This window comes from Pan troglodytes, chromosome 8, assembly GCF_028858775.2.
Source record: "Pan troglodytes isolate AG18354 chromosome 8, NHGRI_mPanTro3-v2.0_pri, whole genome shotgun sequence".
NCBI classification, from domain to species: Eukaryota; Metazoa; Chordata; class Mammalia; order Primates; family Hominidae; genus Pan; species Pan troglodytes.
The window spans coordinates 32587987-32601894 of NC_072406.2; the positions used below are offsets into that span (position 1 = coordinate 32587987).

Sequence of the window (13908 nt, forward strand, 5' to 3'; positions counted from 1 at the left end):
GCATGACATTTAGTTAAGGGAAGCGGTTAGTCCATGCTGATCTCAAAGAGTCTCTTCGCTCTGTATTAATCTGCTGTTGGTGATAGCCATTGACCAAATCCAATCGTACACCAGAAGACTAAAAGGCTTATTAATGTATCCTTATCATCCAGCCTTCCAGGGCCCAGATGGGGAGAGAAGGTGGAGAATAGATCAGGAGAAGTACATGGAAACTATCCACCAGTGACAGAACAACTGTGAAAAACAAAGGGAAGAAGTGGGTAGCTTACCTCCTTTCCAGTAGCGGTGGATGTGTCCTGTGAAGTGCATGCCACTTCTGGTGATTTAGAATGGTCCAAATTCCTAAGACTTGTAGATCAAACCTTATCATCAATATTTTTGCTATTGGCCTTTAAATATGAAAGCTAAGATCCCAACATCCGATAGTGATTTTGAACAACAGTGTAAAGATTATTCCTCTGCATTTACCAGCTTCATTTCATACAACAGTGTTCCTCAGTTTCTTCGACATTAAAAATCATGGTAATTAATCTGTTTCAGGGAGATATTGGAGGACTAAGTGAAATCAATATGGTAAAGTGCATAATACACACAATAAATTATTATCCTTTCCCCATTAAATTATCTTATAGTTTCATTGAAAATTATTTAAACTGATAAGGTATTTTAATAAGAGTACTGGTTGAATTTAAATCAAGAATAAAATAAATACCCATCCTGCTGTATGTTAGGTGTGTGTGCCCTGAAGGGCTTGTAGCCTTCATTCTCATAGCCCAAGACCATAGTTTCTCTGCCATTAGAAATATTGACCTGCTGCATATAGATTTTATTTTAGTAGAAAATGGGTATACATCCATAGTCTTACATACTCTACGTTCGAATATATTTTCCATGCAGCAACTATAATCAATGAAGAAATTTTGCTTTCAGGAAGTAGCGCCAATGAACCATTCATGAATTGTTTAAAGTATCATCAACCTGAGTGAATGAGCTATGTGGCACAAAATGCCCTGTGTTACTTAGCCTATTTTGTTAAGAAAGAATACCAATTTCTAGGATGATAGATGAAATAACTATTTTTGTTTGTTTCTTTGTTTGTTTTTGAGACAGAGTCTCACTCTTTTGCCCGGGTTGGAGTACAGTGGCACAGTTGTAAATCACTGCAGCCTTGCCCTCCCAGGCTCAAGCAATCCCCCCACCTTAGTCTCCCAAGCAGCACAGGCATGCTCCACCATGTCTGGCTAATTTTTTAAAACAAAATTTGTAGAGGTAGGGTCTTGCTAGGTGGCTCAGGCTGGTTTCAAGCTTCTGGGCTCAAATGATCCTGCCGCCTTGGTCTCTCAAAGTTTTGGGCTTACAGGTGTGAGCCACTGTGCTCAGCCAAATAAATATTTTATAGATATTAAAATATAATGTCTGAAAGAGAATGTACCAAAAAATAGATATTATTCATGGAAACATTTTGAAACCTAAGTTTTCCATGAATTTTATGTGTGAATTTTTTGGCTTAATTTTGCAATTATTCTATGTTGTACCTATATTAATAAAGAAGGAAAAATAGAAAGTAAATGGCTCAGATTATTTTCCTATATTCAGTACAATGTTATTTGCTTTATGGTTGCCAATAAATATTAGATGCATTCATAATTTATTTGCTACCTACTCTTAAAAGAAAATTTATAAATATTAAATATAACATTAATGCTATTTAAAATGCAACAGAAACTAATATTTTTGTTTACAAATTTCATAAAGCCAAAGTCAGTTTTTAACTATCTAAACGGTTAACTAAGAAAAAAGTAAAGCTTTTTATATTGAAACCATTTATTTTCTGATTTTTTAATGTCTTTCAACTGTATTTGTGCCAAAGTTGTGAACTTATAACACTTATAAATTAGAGCTCTTTATTGAACAGTCAACTTGAAAATAAGTTACCAGTCACAGTAGAAATTGGATGAAGAAATATGGATAAATTCCTATCTCCAATAGAGGAAGGGTTCAAAATATATGTTTTCAAGAAGATGAGTAGTATCTGCCATATTTGTATAAAAATGTTAAGTTATATTGTTTAAAACCTTGAAACTATGATCTTATATGATCTCTCAGCTTTTTGCAATGAAAAATAATGATAAAAATATGTATGCACACAAAAATTTGTGTATATATACACAAATATATATCATAGATACATATATACACACATATTTTTGTGTGCATACAAAATAAAATAAATAAAACAGGCATACCTTGTTTTACTGTGTATTGCTTTATTGCGCTTCACGGATGTCACATTTTTTACAAATTGGAGGTCTTCATCCTTGCATCCTGCAAGTCTATCAGTGCCAATTTTCTTTTTTTTTTTTTTTTTTTGTCCGTCTTTGCAGGTAGCATAGTCTTTTTTTTTCTTTTAATATACTTTAAGTTCTGGGGTGCATGTGCACAACGTGCAGGTTTGTTACATAAGTATACATGCGCCATGCTGGTGTGCTGCACCCATTAACTCATCATTTACATTAGGTATATCTCCTAATGCTATCCCTCCCCCCTCCCCGCACCCTATGACAGTCCCCAGAGTGTGATGTTACCCTTCCTGTGTCCAAGTGTTCTCATTGTTCAATTCCCATCTATGAGTGAGAACACGCGGTGTTTGTTTTTTTGTCCTTGTGATAGTTTGCTGAGAATGATGGTTTCCAGCTTCATCCATGTCCCTGCAAAGGACATGAACTCATCATTTTTTACGGCTGCATAGTGTTCCATGGTGTATATGTGTCACATTTTCTTAATCCAGTCTATCATTGTTCGACATTTGGGTTGGTTCCAAGTCTTTGCTATTGTGAATAGTGCCACAATAAACATACGTGTGCCTGTGTCTCTATAGCAGCATGATTGATAATCCTTTGGGTATATACCCAGTAATGGGATGGCTGGGTCAAATGGTATTTCTAGTTCTAGATCCTTGAGGAATCACCACACTGTCTTCCACAATGGTTGAACTAGTTGACAGTCCCACCAACAGTGTAAAAGTGTTCCTATTTCTCCACATCCTCTCCAGCACCTGTTGTTTCCTGACTTTTTAATGATCGCCGTTCTAACTGGTGTGAGATGGTATCTCATTGTGGTTTTGATTTGCATTTCTCTGATGGCCAGTGATGATGAGCATTTTTTCATGTGTCTGTTGGCTGCATAAATGCCTTCTTTTGAGAAGTGTCCGTTCATATCCTTTGCCCACCTGTTGATGGGGTTGTTTTTTTTCTTGTAAATTTGTTTGAGTTCATTGTAGATTCTGGATATTAGCCCTTTGTCAGATGAGTAGATTGCAAAAATTTTCTCCCATTCTGTAGGTCGCCTGTTCACTCTGATGGTAATTTTTTTTGCTGTGCAGAAGCTCTTTAGTTTAATTAGATCTCATTTGTCAATTTTGTCTTTTGTTGTCATTGCTTTTGGTGTTTTAGACATGAAGTCCTTGCCCATGCCTGTGTTCTGAATGGAATTGCCTAGGTTTTCTTCTAGGGTTTTTATGATTTTAGGTCTAACATTTACGTCTTTAATCCATCTTGAATTAATTTTTGTATAAGGTGTAAGGAAGGGATCCAGTTTCAGCTTTGTACATATGGCTAGCCAGTTTTCCCAGCACCATTTATTAAATAGGGACTCCTTTCCCCATTTCTTGTTTTTGTCAGGTTTGTCAAAGATCAGATGGTTGTAGATGTGTGGTATTATTTCTGAGGGCTCTGTTCTGTTCCATTGGTCTATATCTCTGTTTTGGTACCAGTACTATTCTGTTTTGGTTACTGTAGCCTTGTAGTATAGTTTGAAGTCAGGTAGTGTGATGCCTCTGGCTTTGTTGTTTTGGCTTAGGATTGTCTTGGCAATGCGGACCCTTTTTTGGTTTCATGTTTTCTAACAGTATATGCTCATTTCGTGTCTGTATCCTATTTTAATGTTTCTCACAATATTTCAAACTTCTTCATGACTATCATGTCTGCTATGGTGATCTGTGATCAGTGATCTTTGATGTTACTATTGTAATTGTTCTGTGATGCCATGAACCATGCCCTTATAAGATGGTAAATTTAATTGATAAATGTTGTGTATGTTCTGACTGCTCCACCAACCAGCCATTCCCCTGTTTGTCTTTTCCTCTCCTTGGGTCTCCCCATTCCCTGAGGCTGAACAATATTGCAGTTTGGCCAACTACAATAGCTTCTACGTATTCAAGTGAAAGGAGGAAATGCAGATCTCTGACTTTAAATCAAAAGCTAGAAACGATTATTAATGAGTAAGTCATGTTGAACACCAAGATAGGCTGAAAGCTGGGCCTCTTGCTCCAAACAGCCAAGTTGTGAATGTGAAGGAAAAAATCTTGAAGGCAATTAAAACACTACTCCAGTGAATACACAAATGATAGGAAAGCAAAACAGCCTTATTGTGGATATGGAGAAAGTTTTGACATATGTCTGCTGAACCCTGGAACTCAGAGGAGCAGGGTTAGAAGACAAGAATAGATTGATACCACTATTATTTAGTGCTTTTGAAATCTATCCAGACTTTCTGACAAAATGGTGCAATGGGTTCATTATTTGACACATTCCCTCTGCTCCAGCCTAATCTAGAGCAAAGTTCTAACTATCTTTAATTCTGTGAAGTCTGAGAGAGGTGAGGAAGCTTTGGAAGAAAAGCTGGAAGATAGCAGAGGTTGGTTTATGAAGTTGAAGGAAAGAAGCTATCACCATAACATGAAAGTACAGGATGAATCAGCAAATGCTGAGATGGAGAAGCTGTACCAAGTTATCTAGATCTAGCTAAAATCATTGATGAATGTGGCTGCACTGAACAACGGATTTTCAGTGTCAATGAAAGAGCCTTCTATTGGAAGAAGATGCCACATAGGACTTCCACAGCTAGAGAGGAGAAGTCAATGCCTGGCTTAACTAAAAACTAAATATTTTCTAGTTATTATTTTTTTAGGCATTAGGCTGTTGCACATTTAATTGACTAAGGTATAGTGCAGACATAACATTTATATGCACTGGGAAACAAAACAATTTTATGTGACTTGCATTAATGCAACATTAGCTTTATTATGGTTATCTGGAACTGAGCCTGCCATATTGCTGAGATATACCTGTGCATACTTCTTCATTTTTAATAAACATTATCTTTAAGATTTTGCTTTAAGAGTTTATCTTATAAGAGTTTGAAGATTATTATTTCCTAGTTTACTTGGTTTGCAATGTAATTTATCTTGTCTATGTATATCCTAAAATGATTTAAACATTTGGGAAAGCTGAAGATCAGTCTTCTTCTGAAACCCTAGACAATTTCTACCATTTGATTACAGATTTTTTTTTTTTTTTTACAGAATCTTGCTCCATTCCCTGGCTGGAGTGCAGTGGCACGATCTTGGCTCACTGTAACCTCCACCTCCCAGGTTCAAGTGATTCTCCTTCCTCAGTCTCCCAAGTAGCTGGCACTACAGGCATGAGCCACCAATCCTGGCTATTTTTATTTTATTATTATTATTATGTTAGTAGGGAAGGGAGTTCACCATGTTGGCCAGGCTGGTCTCAAACTCCTGACCTCATGTGATCTGCCCACCTCGGCATTCCAAAGTGCTGGGATTACAGGCGTGAGCCACTGCGCCTGGACCAGCTTTGTTTTTCTTTCTTTTTTTTTTTTTGGTTTATCTGTGCTACTTCCTTATCCAACCTCCCTAGTCAAAAGCGACCTGCTGTACTCACTGAACCAATAGAAAACTTATTGATTTTCCATCTGTAGACTTTATTCCTACTTTACTATATGGCTTTTCTCTAGAAATATTAAAATTTTAAATATATTTCAATATTCTGGTCTTGACCTTCAGCCTTTATAGATCTCCGTATGCTAAAGGAATTCTCGTTTTTATAAATGCTTGTCTACAACAATGCTTTGCCTATTAAGTTTGACCTTATGGAATTTCTTTTGTTATTATTTTCAGCTGTTTATCACTCCTGTGTTCTTGTTCTCTTGTCATCACCATGTATGATTCTGGTCATTCATTTTTAAATTTCTCCCCTGCACTCTACATTCTCAGTTCTAAGACACTGTGTTACATGTGGTGGAAGCTCAATATTTTTTGTTGTGGATTGATATTCTAGCACCTTAGGAAGAATTGCTCAATAAAGAGTATTGCCTAAATTTTTCAGAGTCAGCGTTTTCAGTCAATGGAGATACATATTCTTAAAAACACTATTTTTTTTACGTCCAACTTTAAAATATATTTTAATGGGCCATTTTCAAAATTAATTGTGTCAATTACCTATGATAAGTAAAATAAATTATTTGTTCCAACTCATAATTATACTTGAAGAAAAAAATAATTTATGAAAGAACTGGCAATATCTGTATAAGAACCATACATGGGGACATTTATTCTTGGGTCATTTAAATAATTTACTTTGAAAAGGTTGTAACTTCATTGTCTTTATTCATGTGCAAGGAATTTTTCAGACTAATCCTCTTTAAACTTTTAGTAGCAGGTTTAGAGTAAAATGTTCAAATGAGAAGTTGTATATGATACCGTTAAGTAAATCAGAGGAAAACAAAGCTGTTCTTGCTGAACCTGGGTTAAGTGCAAGACAGTTCTGACTATCTACTGCTGCCTTTGACATATTTCTGCTGAACCCTGGTACTCAGAGGAGCTGGGTTAGAAAACAAGTATAGATCAATACCATTATTATTTAGTGCTTTTGAAATCTATCCAGACTTTCTGACAAAATGGTGCAGTAGGTTCATGCTTTGACACATTCCCTCTGCTCCACACACATCACAGTGCTAGAGAGTAGAGTTATCGCATTAAACACTCTGAGAAACAAGATGAACATCACCACTGGCACAGACCAGAACCAGAGGAGAACCAGAAAAGGGATCAGGCCTGCAACTCCGGCTTCTTGGCTTCCAGGTCCTGAAGCAAGCAGGATAACAGAGGAACCATATTTCACACTGGGTGGCAGCCTGAAATGAGAAGTTCCCATTTAACTCTAACACATAAAACCAATGCCAACCATAGCCTCTTCTTTCTAGGAAGTTGTAATCCTAAAGAAAGGAAGAACATAATACAATTTTAGGTAATTATTTTAGGAAAACTGAGCTTCCTAGTAGACAAATCAGATATAATTAAATTAATCAAGTTGTATACAGAAAGGTAAAGTGCTTTGCAAGACTAGGTAGCCATTGAACAGGCATCAGTGCTCTTGATGGGCATCAATAAGGACACTTTTCGAAACAACCAAAGTCTTATGAGTATTAGCATCTCTATGCTATTGAAATGTTTGCCTATTGAAGTCAGATCAGTGTCTGCTTGCATTTCATGCAATGCATTTGATGATATGTGTAATACTACATAATGCATGTATTAGTCAGCACAGGCTGCCATAAGAAAATAACACACACTGGATAGCTAAAACAACAGGAATTTATTTTCTCCCACTTCTGGAGGCTAAAAGTCCAAGATCAACGTGTAGGCAGGTTTGGTGTCTCCTTGGCTTACAGATGGCTGCCTTCTTGCTGTGTCTTCACGTAGCCTTTCCTGTATGTCAGTGCATCCCTGATATCTCTCTCTTCTTATAACCTTTGTTACCTTCTTAAAGCTCCTATCTGTAAATACAGTCCTATTGCGGGTTAGGGTTTCAAGATAAGAATGTTGAGGTGAGGACACAATTCAGTCCCTAAGAATGCACATCTGCGAAGTGATTTTTCAGGCAAATGTGGTTTTTCTTTCAGACATTTTTAAGTTAATCCATTTGAAATGTTCTTCAAAAAGAACTGTGTTCTAAAATATCAGACTAGAAAAAATCAAGAGTAATATAATAAACTGTTTTATGTTATTTTGTTGTGAGAATTCATTGGGACAAAAAAAAATCATGCTGGCATCCCTGATCATTATTCTTTTTTTTTTGCAGCCAACAAAAGCTGTTCTAATGGAGCTCTGGTGTGTGCCTCCTCTAACAGCTGTATCCCAGCCCACCAGCGCTGTGATGGTTTTGCCAACTGCATGGATTTCCAGCTTGATGAGTCCAGCTGCTCAGGTACCCCATTTCCATTCAGATATTCTTGTGATATGAACCAGCAACTTAACCTGCAACACAATGAAAATATTAAAACTTGAGGTTCTAAATAATGGCAAGCATGGAATAATTGAATTTCTATTCTTGGTTTGGGGGCAGAAAGAATGTTGACATTAATTGCCACATGTCTAAAATATTATAAACATATAATGGGCTCATGCTAGTTCTACACAATGTTTGATAAGAAAAGAAAAATCAAATATGTAATTTTAACACAATGTAATTTAAGATTATTAGCATTTAATAATCTCTCCTCTGAAAATTGCTTGGTTTCTATAATAAGGAAACCCTATACAATCTAGTGCTATTATTTTATTTTTAAATTGTGGTCTTCCTTTGTCCACTTCTTTATAAGAGTTTTCTATTTGCATAATCTAGTTACATATTTAATAGGAAATTTATTAAACCGTAGCTTGACTTCTAAACATTTTTCTTTCTTCTGACCTTGGAACATTTATACAGCATAGGAACTGACAGTATATATCTGTCATTATACTTTTATCAAAACTGCTTTAAAATTTTCTAATTTATTGTAGCCCTTTGTTAACATCTCTCCTGAGTAGATGATTTTTTTTTATTTCACATGGATGATATTTAAAATAACAGACCGTTAAAGGTAATATCATTTTGTCCTAACTAAAGGATAATATAAATTAATGATAGAGATATATTCAGTGAAATTTCCTAAATAAGTTGTAAATATTTTATATCAAAACTAGTTAAGAAAATACTCTGTATCTTTCAAGAGAGGAGAACATTATGAGATATATGGTGTAAGAATGATAATTGTAATCAAATCACATTGTGAGAAAGTCTTATTTTTTTATACTGCTAGAAGTGAGTACTCACACACCACTGCATTTTATGAGTACAAAAGCAAATGAAAAAGTGACCAGATCTGGCCCCATAAAATGTGCAAAGATGGATACTCTTTGTCACTTTCTCTGCACTCAGAATGCATGTACTTCAGATGAGATACCAGTATTATTTTCTTTCCAGAGAGTAGGAAAGCCGTTACTGAATAGCTCCATTCTTTGACACTATTAAGACAGTATTTATGCCAGACCCAAACTTATTTACATAAAGACAAGATTATCTTCAGCATGGTCCTATAGGAGCACAAATATAATATGTTATAATCTATTATCTTCTTTGATATAATCTACTTTTAAAAATAGGATCAGAAAAACAGAAGACTTGTCATTCATACCCAGCCATAGACAATCTGTAGGTAGTGCTATAGAACACATTTTTGTTGTCCGTCTCTTTTCATCACTCACCAGTCATGTTTACAGTTCACTTAGAAAGTGAAGGTCATGTTGACACAGATATTGGGTTAGAGTAAAATAAAGAACTAGTGAAATACAGTTTTCAGAAATAAAATCCCTATTATATTATGTTTTATCTATTTACATGTTGTATGCTTTTTGGCTTGTCAATCAAATATATTAAAGCCAAGCTTCTGTTTTTAAGATATCTTTAAGCCTGACCCACACTAAAGATTTGTCAATGTACATTACACATTACTCTTTCTTTCCAACATTATATTCTTTTAAGGTCAGCATTTAATAGGCTTTTGTAAACCCAATCCTTACAGCATCCAATAATTCCCATAGTGGTCTCACCATGGTCACTATCTGGCCTCACCTACCTTGAGGTTTAAGTCATAAACAAGAACATTAAGCTCGGGCACTGTATAGATGTTGCAGGCTACATATATTTCAATGAATCCTGTTCATGCCTAACTTATATTATGCAATATATTATTTTCAAGTTTTTGTTGCTTTGCAACCAGAAATTATTGGCCAGCATTTGTCTGGCTAAATCTAAACTGAAAGTGTTTTTCAAGTCATTTGCAGTAGTAGAGGTTAATAAAGCTTATGCTAAGGTGAAACTATAATTATGATAATCATTCATTTGAAGGAGAATTAGGAAAGGACACTAAAAATGTAAAATTGTAGGATGGGACATTATAAATATAATACTATACATAATAAATATTGATAATGGTGGTGATTATTATGATGATGATGATACAGCTTAATAAAGTCTCAGAAGTATTTAAAAAACAAACCAAAACAAACACAAACACTTCTCAGGCAAGTACTGTGGAGCTACTTCAAGTTTGTTTATTATGATTATTTTTATTTTTTAATTAACACATCATAATTATACGTATTTATGAGGTACAATTTGACATTTCAGTGCATACATTTTGTATAATAATCAAATCAGGGTAGTTAGCTTATCCATCACCTCATGCATTAATTATTTCTTTGTGGTAAGAACGTTGAAGAGCCTCTCTCCTAGCAGTTTTGTAATATACAATATCTTAATATTCACCCGTTACCCTACTGTGCAGTAGAACACCAAAACTTATTCCTTCTATCTAATAGTAACTTTGTACCCATTGGCCAACCTCTGCCTGTCCTTTTTCTCCTCTCTCCAGTCACTGGTAAGCACTGTTCTGTTCTCTGCTTCTATGATATCAACTTTTGAGGTTTGTTAGATTTTCCCGCAGTCCCTGTGCCAGGATTTCAAGATAAAGAGAATAATCTCTTCCCTCTGAGACTTGGTTTGTTGCACAAAATCTTCGGGTGGACTCCTAGGTGTATATATCTCTTCAAACTATGTGCAGATAATTGTGTATATGCATACTTATCTGGGACAGTACATAAATGCCACACGATTCAAAGGGGTTTGTATGCCCACAGCATCAAAAACTGCAAGCAGTTGTAGAAATTCTGAGATGAATAGCTAATCATTTGACATTTTTACTCTAACAGGCTTTGGAGTCAGAAGACCAGGGTTTAGTTCTAGTTCAGATGCTTCTTTGCTATTAACTCAAGTAAGTTATATGAAAGGCCTCACTTTCCTCCTCTGCAAAATGAGGATAATTATGGTATATAAGACACAATGTTATGAAGGACTAAGTGAGATAACACATGTAAAACTCTTAGGCCAGTCCCTGACACATAGCAGGCCTTACGTAAATGGTAGTGGTGATGGTGATGGTGATTATAACCACAAAGGAAGAAAAGGAAGAGAAGAAGAAGATGGAGAGAACAAGATCGAGGAAACTAGGTTTCATAGGCAATGCAAATACTCCCCCCAGTATAGAAAGATGATTGAGAACAATTATTTAATACCTTATACACACCATTCACTAGTATAAAAATTGTAACAAATTTAATTTAACCTTCCTAGCAGTCCTATAAGAAAGTGATATCATACATATTTCTACATGAAGAATCTTATACTTAGAGTACCTAGCTCAAAGTCCCATAACTCTTAAATGACTGAGCCAGGTATCATCAGGGAACACCAGGACTTAGGTGGTTATCAATCTTCCCAGCAAACTAGTATATAGCACCTGTCACTTCCCTAGTCTCTATGTACATTAAGGGGGAAAAATGAGGGCTTACTTGCAAATTATTTCTATTTACGTTTAAAAGTTACTATTGTTTTTATATGCATGTTCTTGCTTTTCCAATGAGATGTATCAGAATGGGATTCAATGTGAAATACTCAGAATGATATTTCTGTGTAATCAGTTGTGAATTGTATTGGCCTCCATACACATATTCATAATAACCAACACAAAGGGGTACAAACCAGACAGACATTGCTGTGGCTAAAGATTGGGAACCTCTGCTAATGGTAATATTATCCCATAGATTCCCACTTCCCATATTGGGAATTATATCTACTTATCTCCTGGAAATACTCAGCCTCTTCATGGCTAATTAGCCATATCCGTCTCCTTCCCCATTTCATTTGCTCTCTCCTTAAAATTGTTTTGAGTAAATCAAAGCTGAAAATACTTTGTGCTGTGTCTTTCTGTATTATGGATAAAGAACCTGGGTCTAAAGTAGAAACTTATAAAATCTTATCACAGAGATGAACTGTGAGTTTTCTGCCCTGCTAAACAACAGGATTCACCTCTGGTTCCAGTGAACATCTGTGTTCTTTGCACTGTGCTCCACTATAGAGCATAAAAATGCATATTTAGATTCACACAGAATTATTCTGATGTAAAGCAAGCTTATATTTCATTTTTTGTAGTAAATTTAAATATGAATGACCCACCCAAAAATGGTCAGCCCTCCTGTACTGTTGGTTTTCTGATACTCTGCAGTCTCAGACACTCTTCTCATGTTTCAATAAAACAAAATCCATATTTGAGGAAGACTGAAATTATACCTAAGATAAAAAATAACCATAAAACAGCTTATCTAACAAGGTTTATACCAATTTATGCTTTATCATCTTGGTGGCTATTCTTCAGTCAAACCAGCAAATTCCTTATTTGTAAAGGAGAGCTTATGTTTGTTCTGTTCAGAGGAGCGTGCCCCCCAGTCCTGAGGTATGGAGCTCCTTACTCTCATCTTTGGCACCTTACTCCCCTGTTTTATGTAATTAGTTAAATAAGGAGGACTAAGGGAGGGCAAGATGGGAAATACATCCCCGGGAAAACAAATTGCTGATTTTTTTGAAACCAAAAATGATGCCAGACTCAAGATATATTTCAGTTTTGATCCTATACTGCAACTTCCCTCCTTCCTTGCTTTCCTCTTTCTTAATGCCTGCTATCCCTTCTCTAGTGTGCAATGACTGCCTTTATTAGCCCATTCTCACAGTGCTATAAAGACATACCTGAGACTAGGTAGTTTATTTTAAAAAAAAAAAGGTTTCATTGGCTCATGGTTCTGCCAGTTAGACAGGATTCTGCTTCTAAGCTGGCTTCAGGAAACTTACAATCATGATGGAAGACAAAGCAAGCACATATTCACTTGGCCGGCAGGAGAGAGAGAGAGAACGGGAAGTGCTCATGAGAACTCTATTATGAGACAGCACTAGGGGGATGGTGGTAACCTATTAGAAACCACTCCCATGATCCATTCACCTCCCACTAGGCCCCACCTCTAACACTGGGGATCACAGTTTGACATAAGATTTGGATGGGGACACAGAACCAAACCTTATCACTGCTTAACAGGCTACGCTCTCATGCCACCCTTTCCTTGTATGTTTTACTTCAATACGTATTGCTTACATAAAATTTCTAGCTCTCTATTTTCTCACTATCCTTCATGATTATCATCATTTCTCTGTTCTAGTAAATGTTTTCTCTGTCTCTGCTAAGATTGGGCTTATCAAAGACAAGGAGCATATCTGTGTACCAGAAGCAATGATGTCAAAATGACTTGAGGAAAAACCCTGAACAGTGGTGCTATCTAAAAGGCAGAGAAAAAAATCTGAAGAAAGACCACAAATCTGTATCTCTACTTCAGGTTAAATATTTCATCTGAGGTTCAGACCTGCAAATTCCAGTGCCCACAGGTCGGGTCACTTCCACTTCGATGCCCCTTATGCACTTAAAATATAACATTATCTTTTCCTTTAAAAATCTTAATTCTCCATAAATCCCCCTCAGTGAATGAAACCACCAACTAGCCAATGACCCAGCCAGAAGTGTGGCCATTATCCTCGACTCTTCCAAATAGTCACCAAGATGTTTCAATCCTAATATTTAAATACCTCTTAAAAATTCAACAACTTTCTACCCCCAACCCCACCCTAATGCTTTAGTTCAGGCAACCATTATATTTTTGCTAGTTTATTACAAAAAAGAAACTCTTTAACGGGGCTCCCACATTTTAGTCTTGGTCTTTCTGTTGACTTGACACACTGCAGCCAGAATTCTAACACATGAAACATGACACTTTCCTTTTTAAAATGTTGGCCCTGCTGGGCTGATGTAACCCAGAAGCTGTGTGTCTCTGAATTTTTTCTGCACTAT

At 36.0% G+C, this 13908-nt stretch overlaps 1 protein-coding gene across 1 annotated transcript in view; it reads left to right on the plus strand.

The window, feature by feature from the left end:
• The window catches only part of MALRD1 (MAM and LDL receptor class A domain containing 1), a 631174-nt gene that overhangs the window by 499695 nt on the left and 117571 nt on the right, over nt 1-13908 (plus strand). The window contains 1 exon segment of the mRNA XM_063780496.1: nt 7941-8066. Coding sequence (XP_063636566.1) covers nt 7941-8066 — 126 coding nt within the window.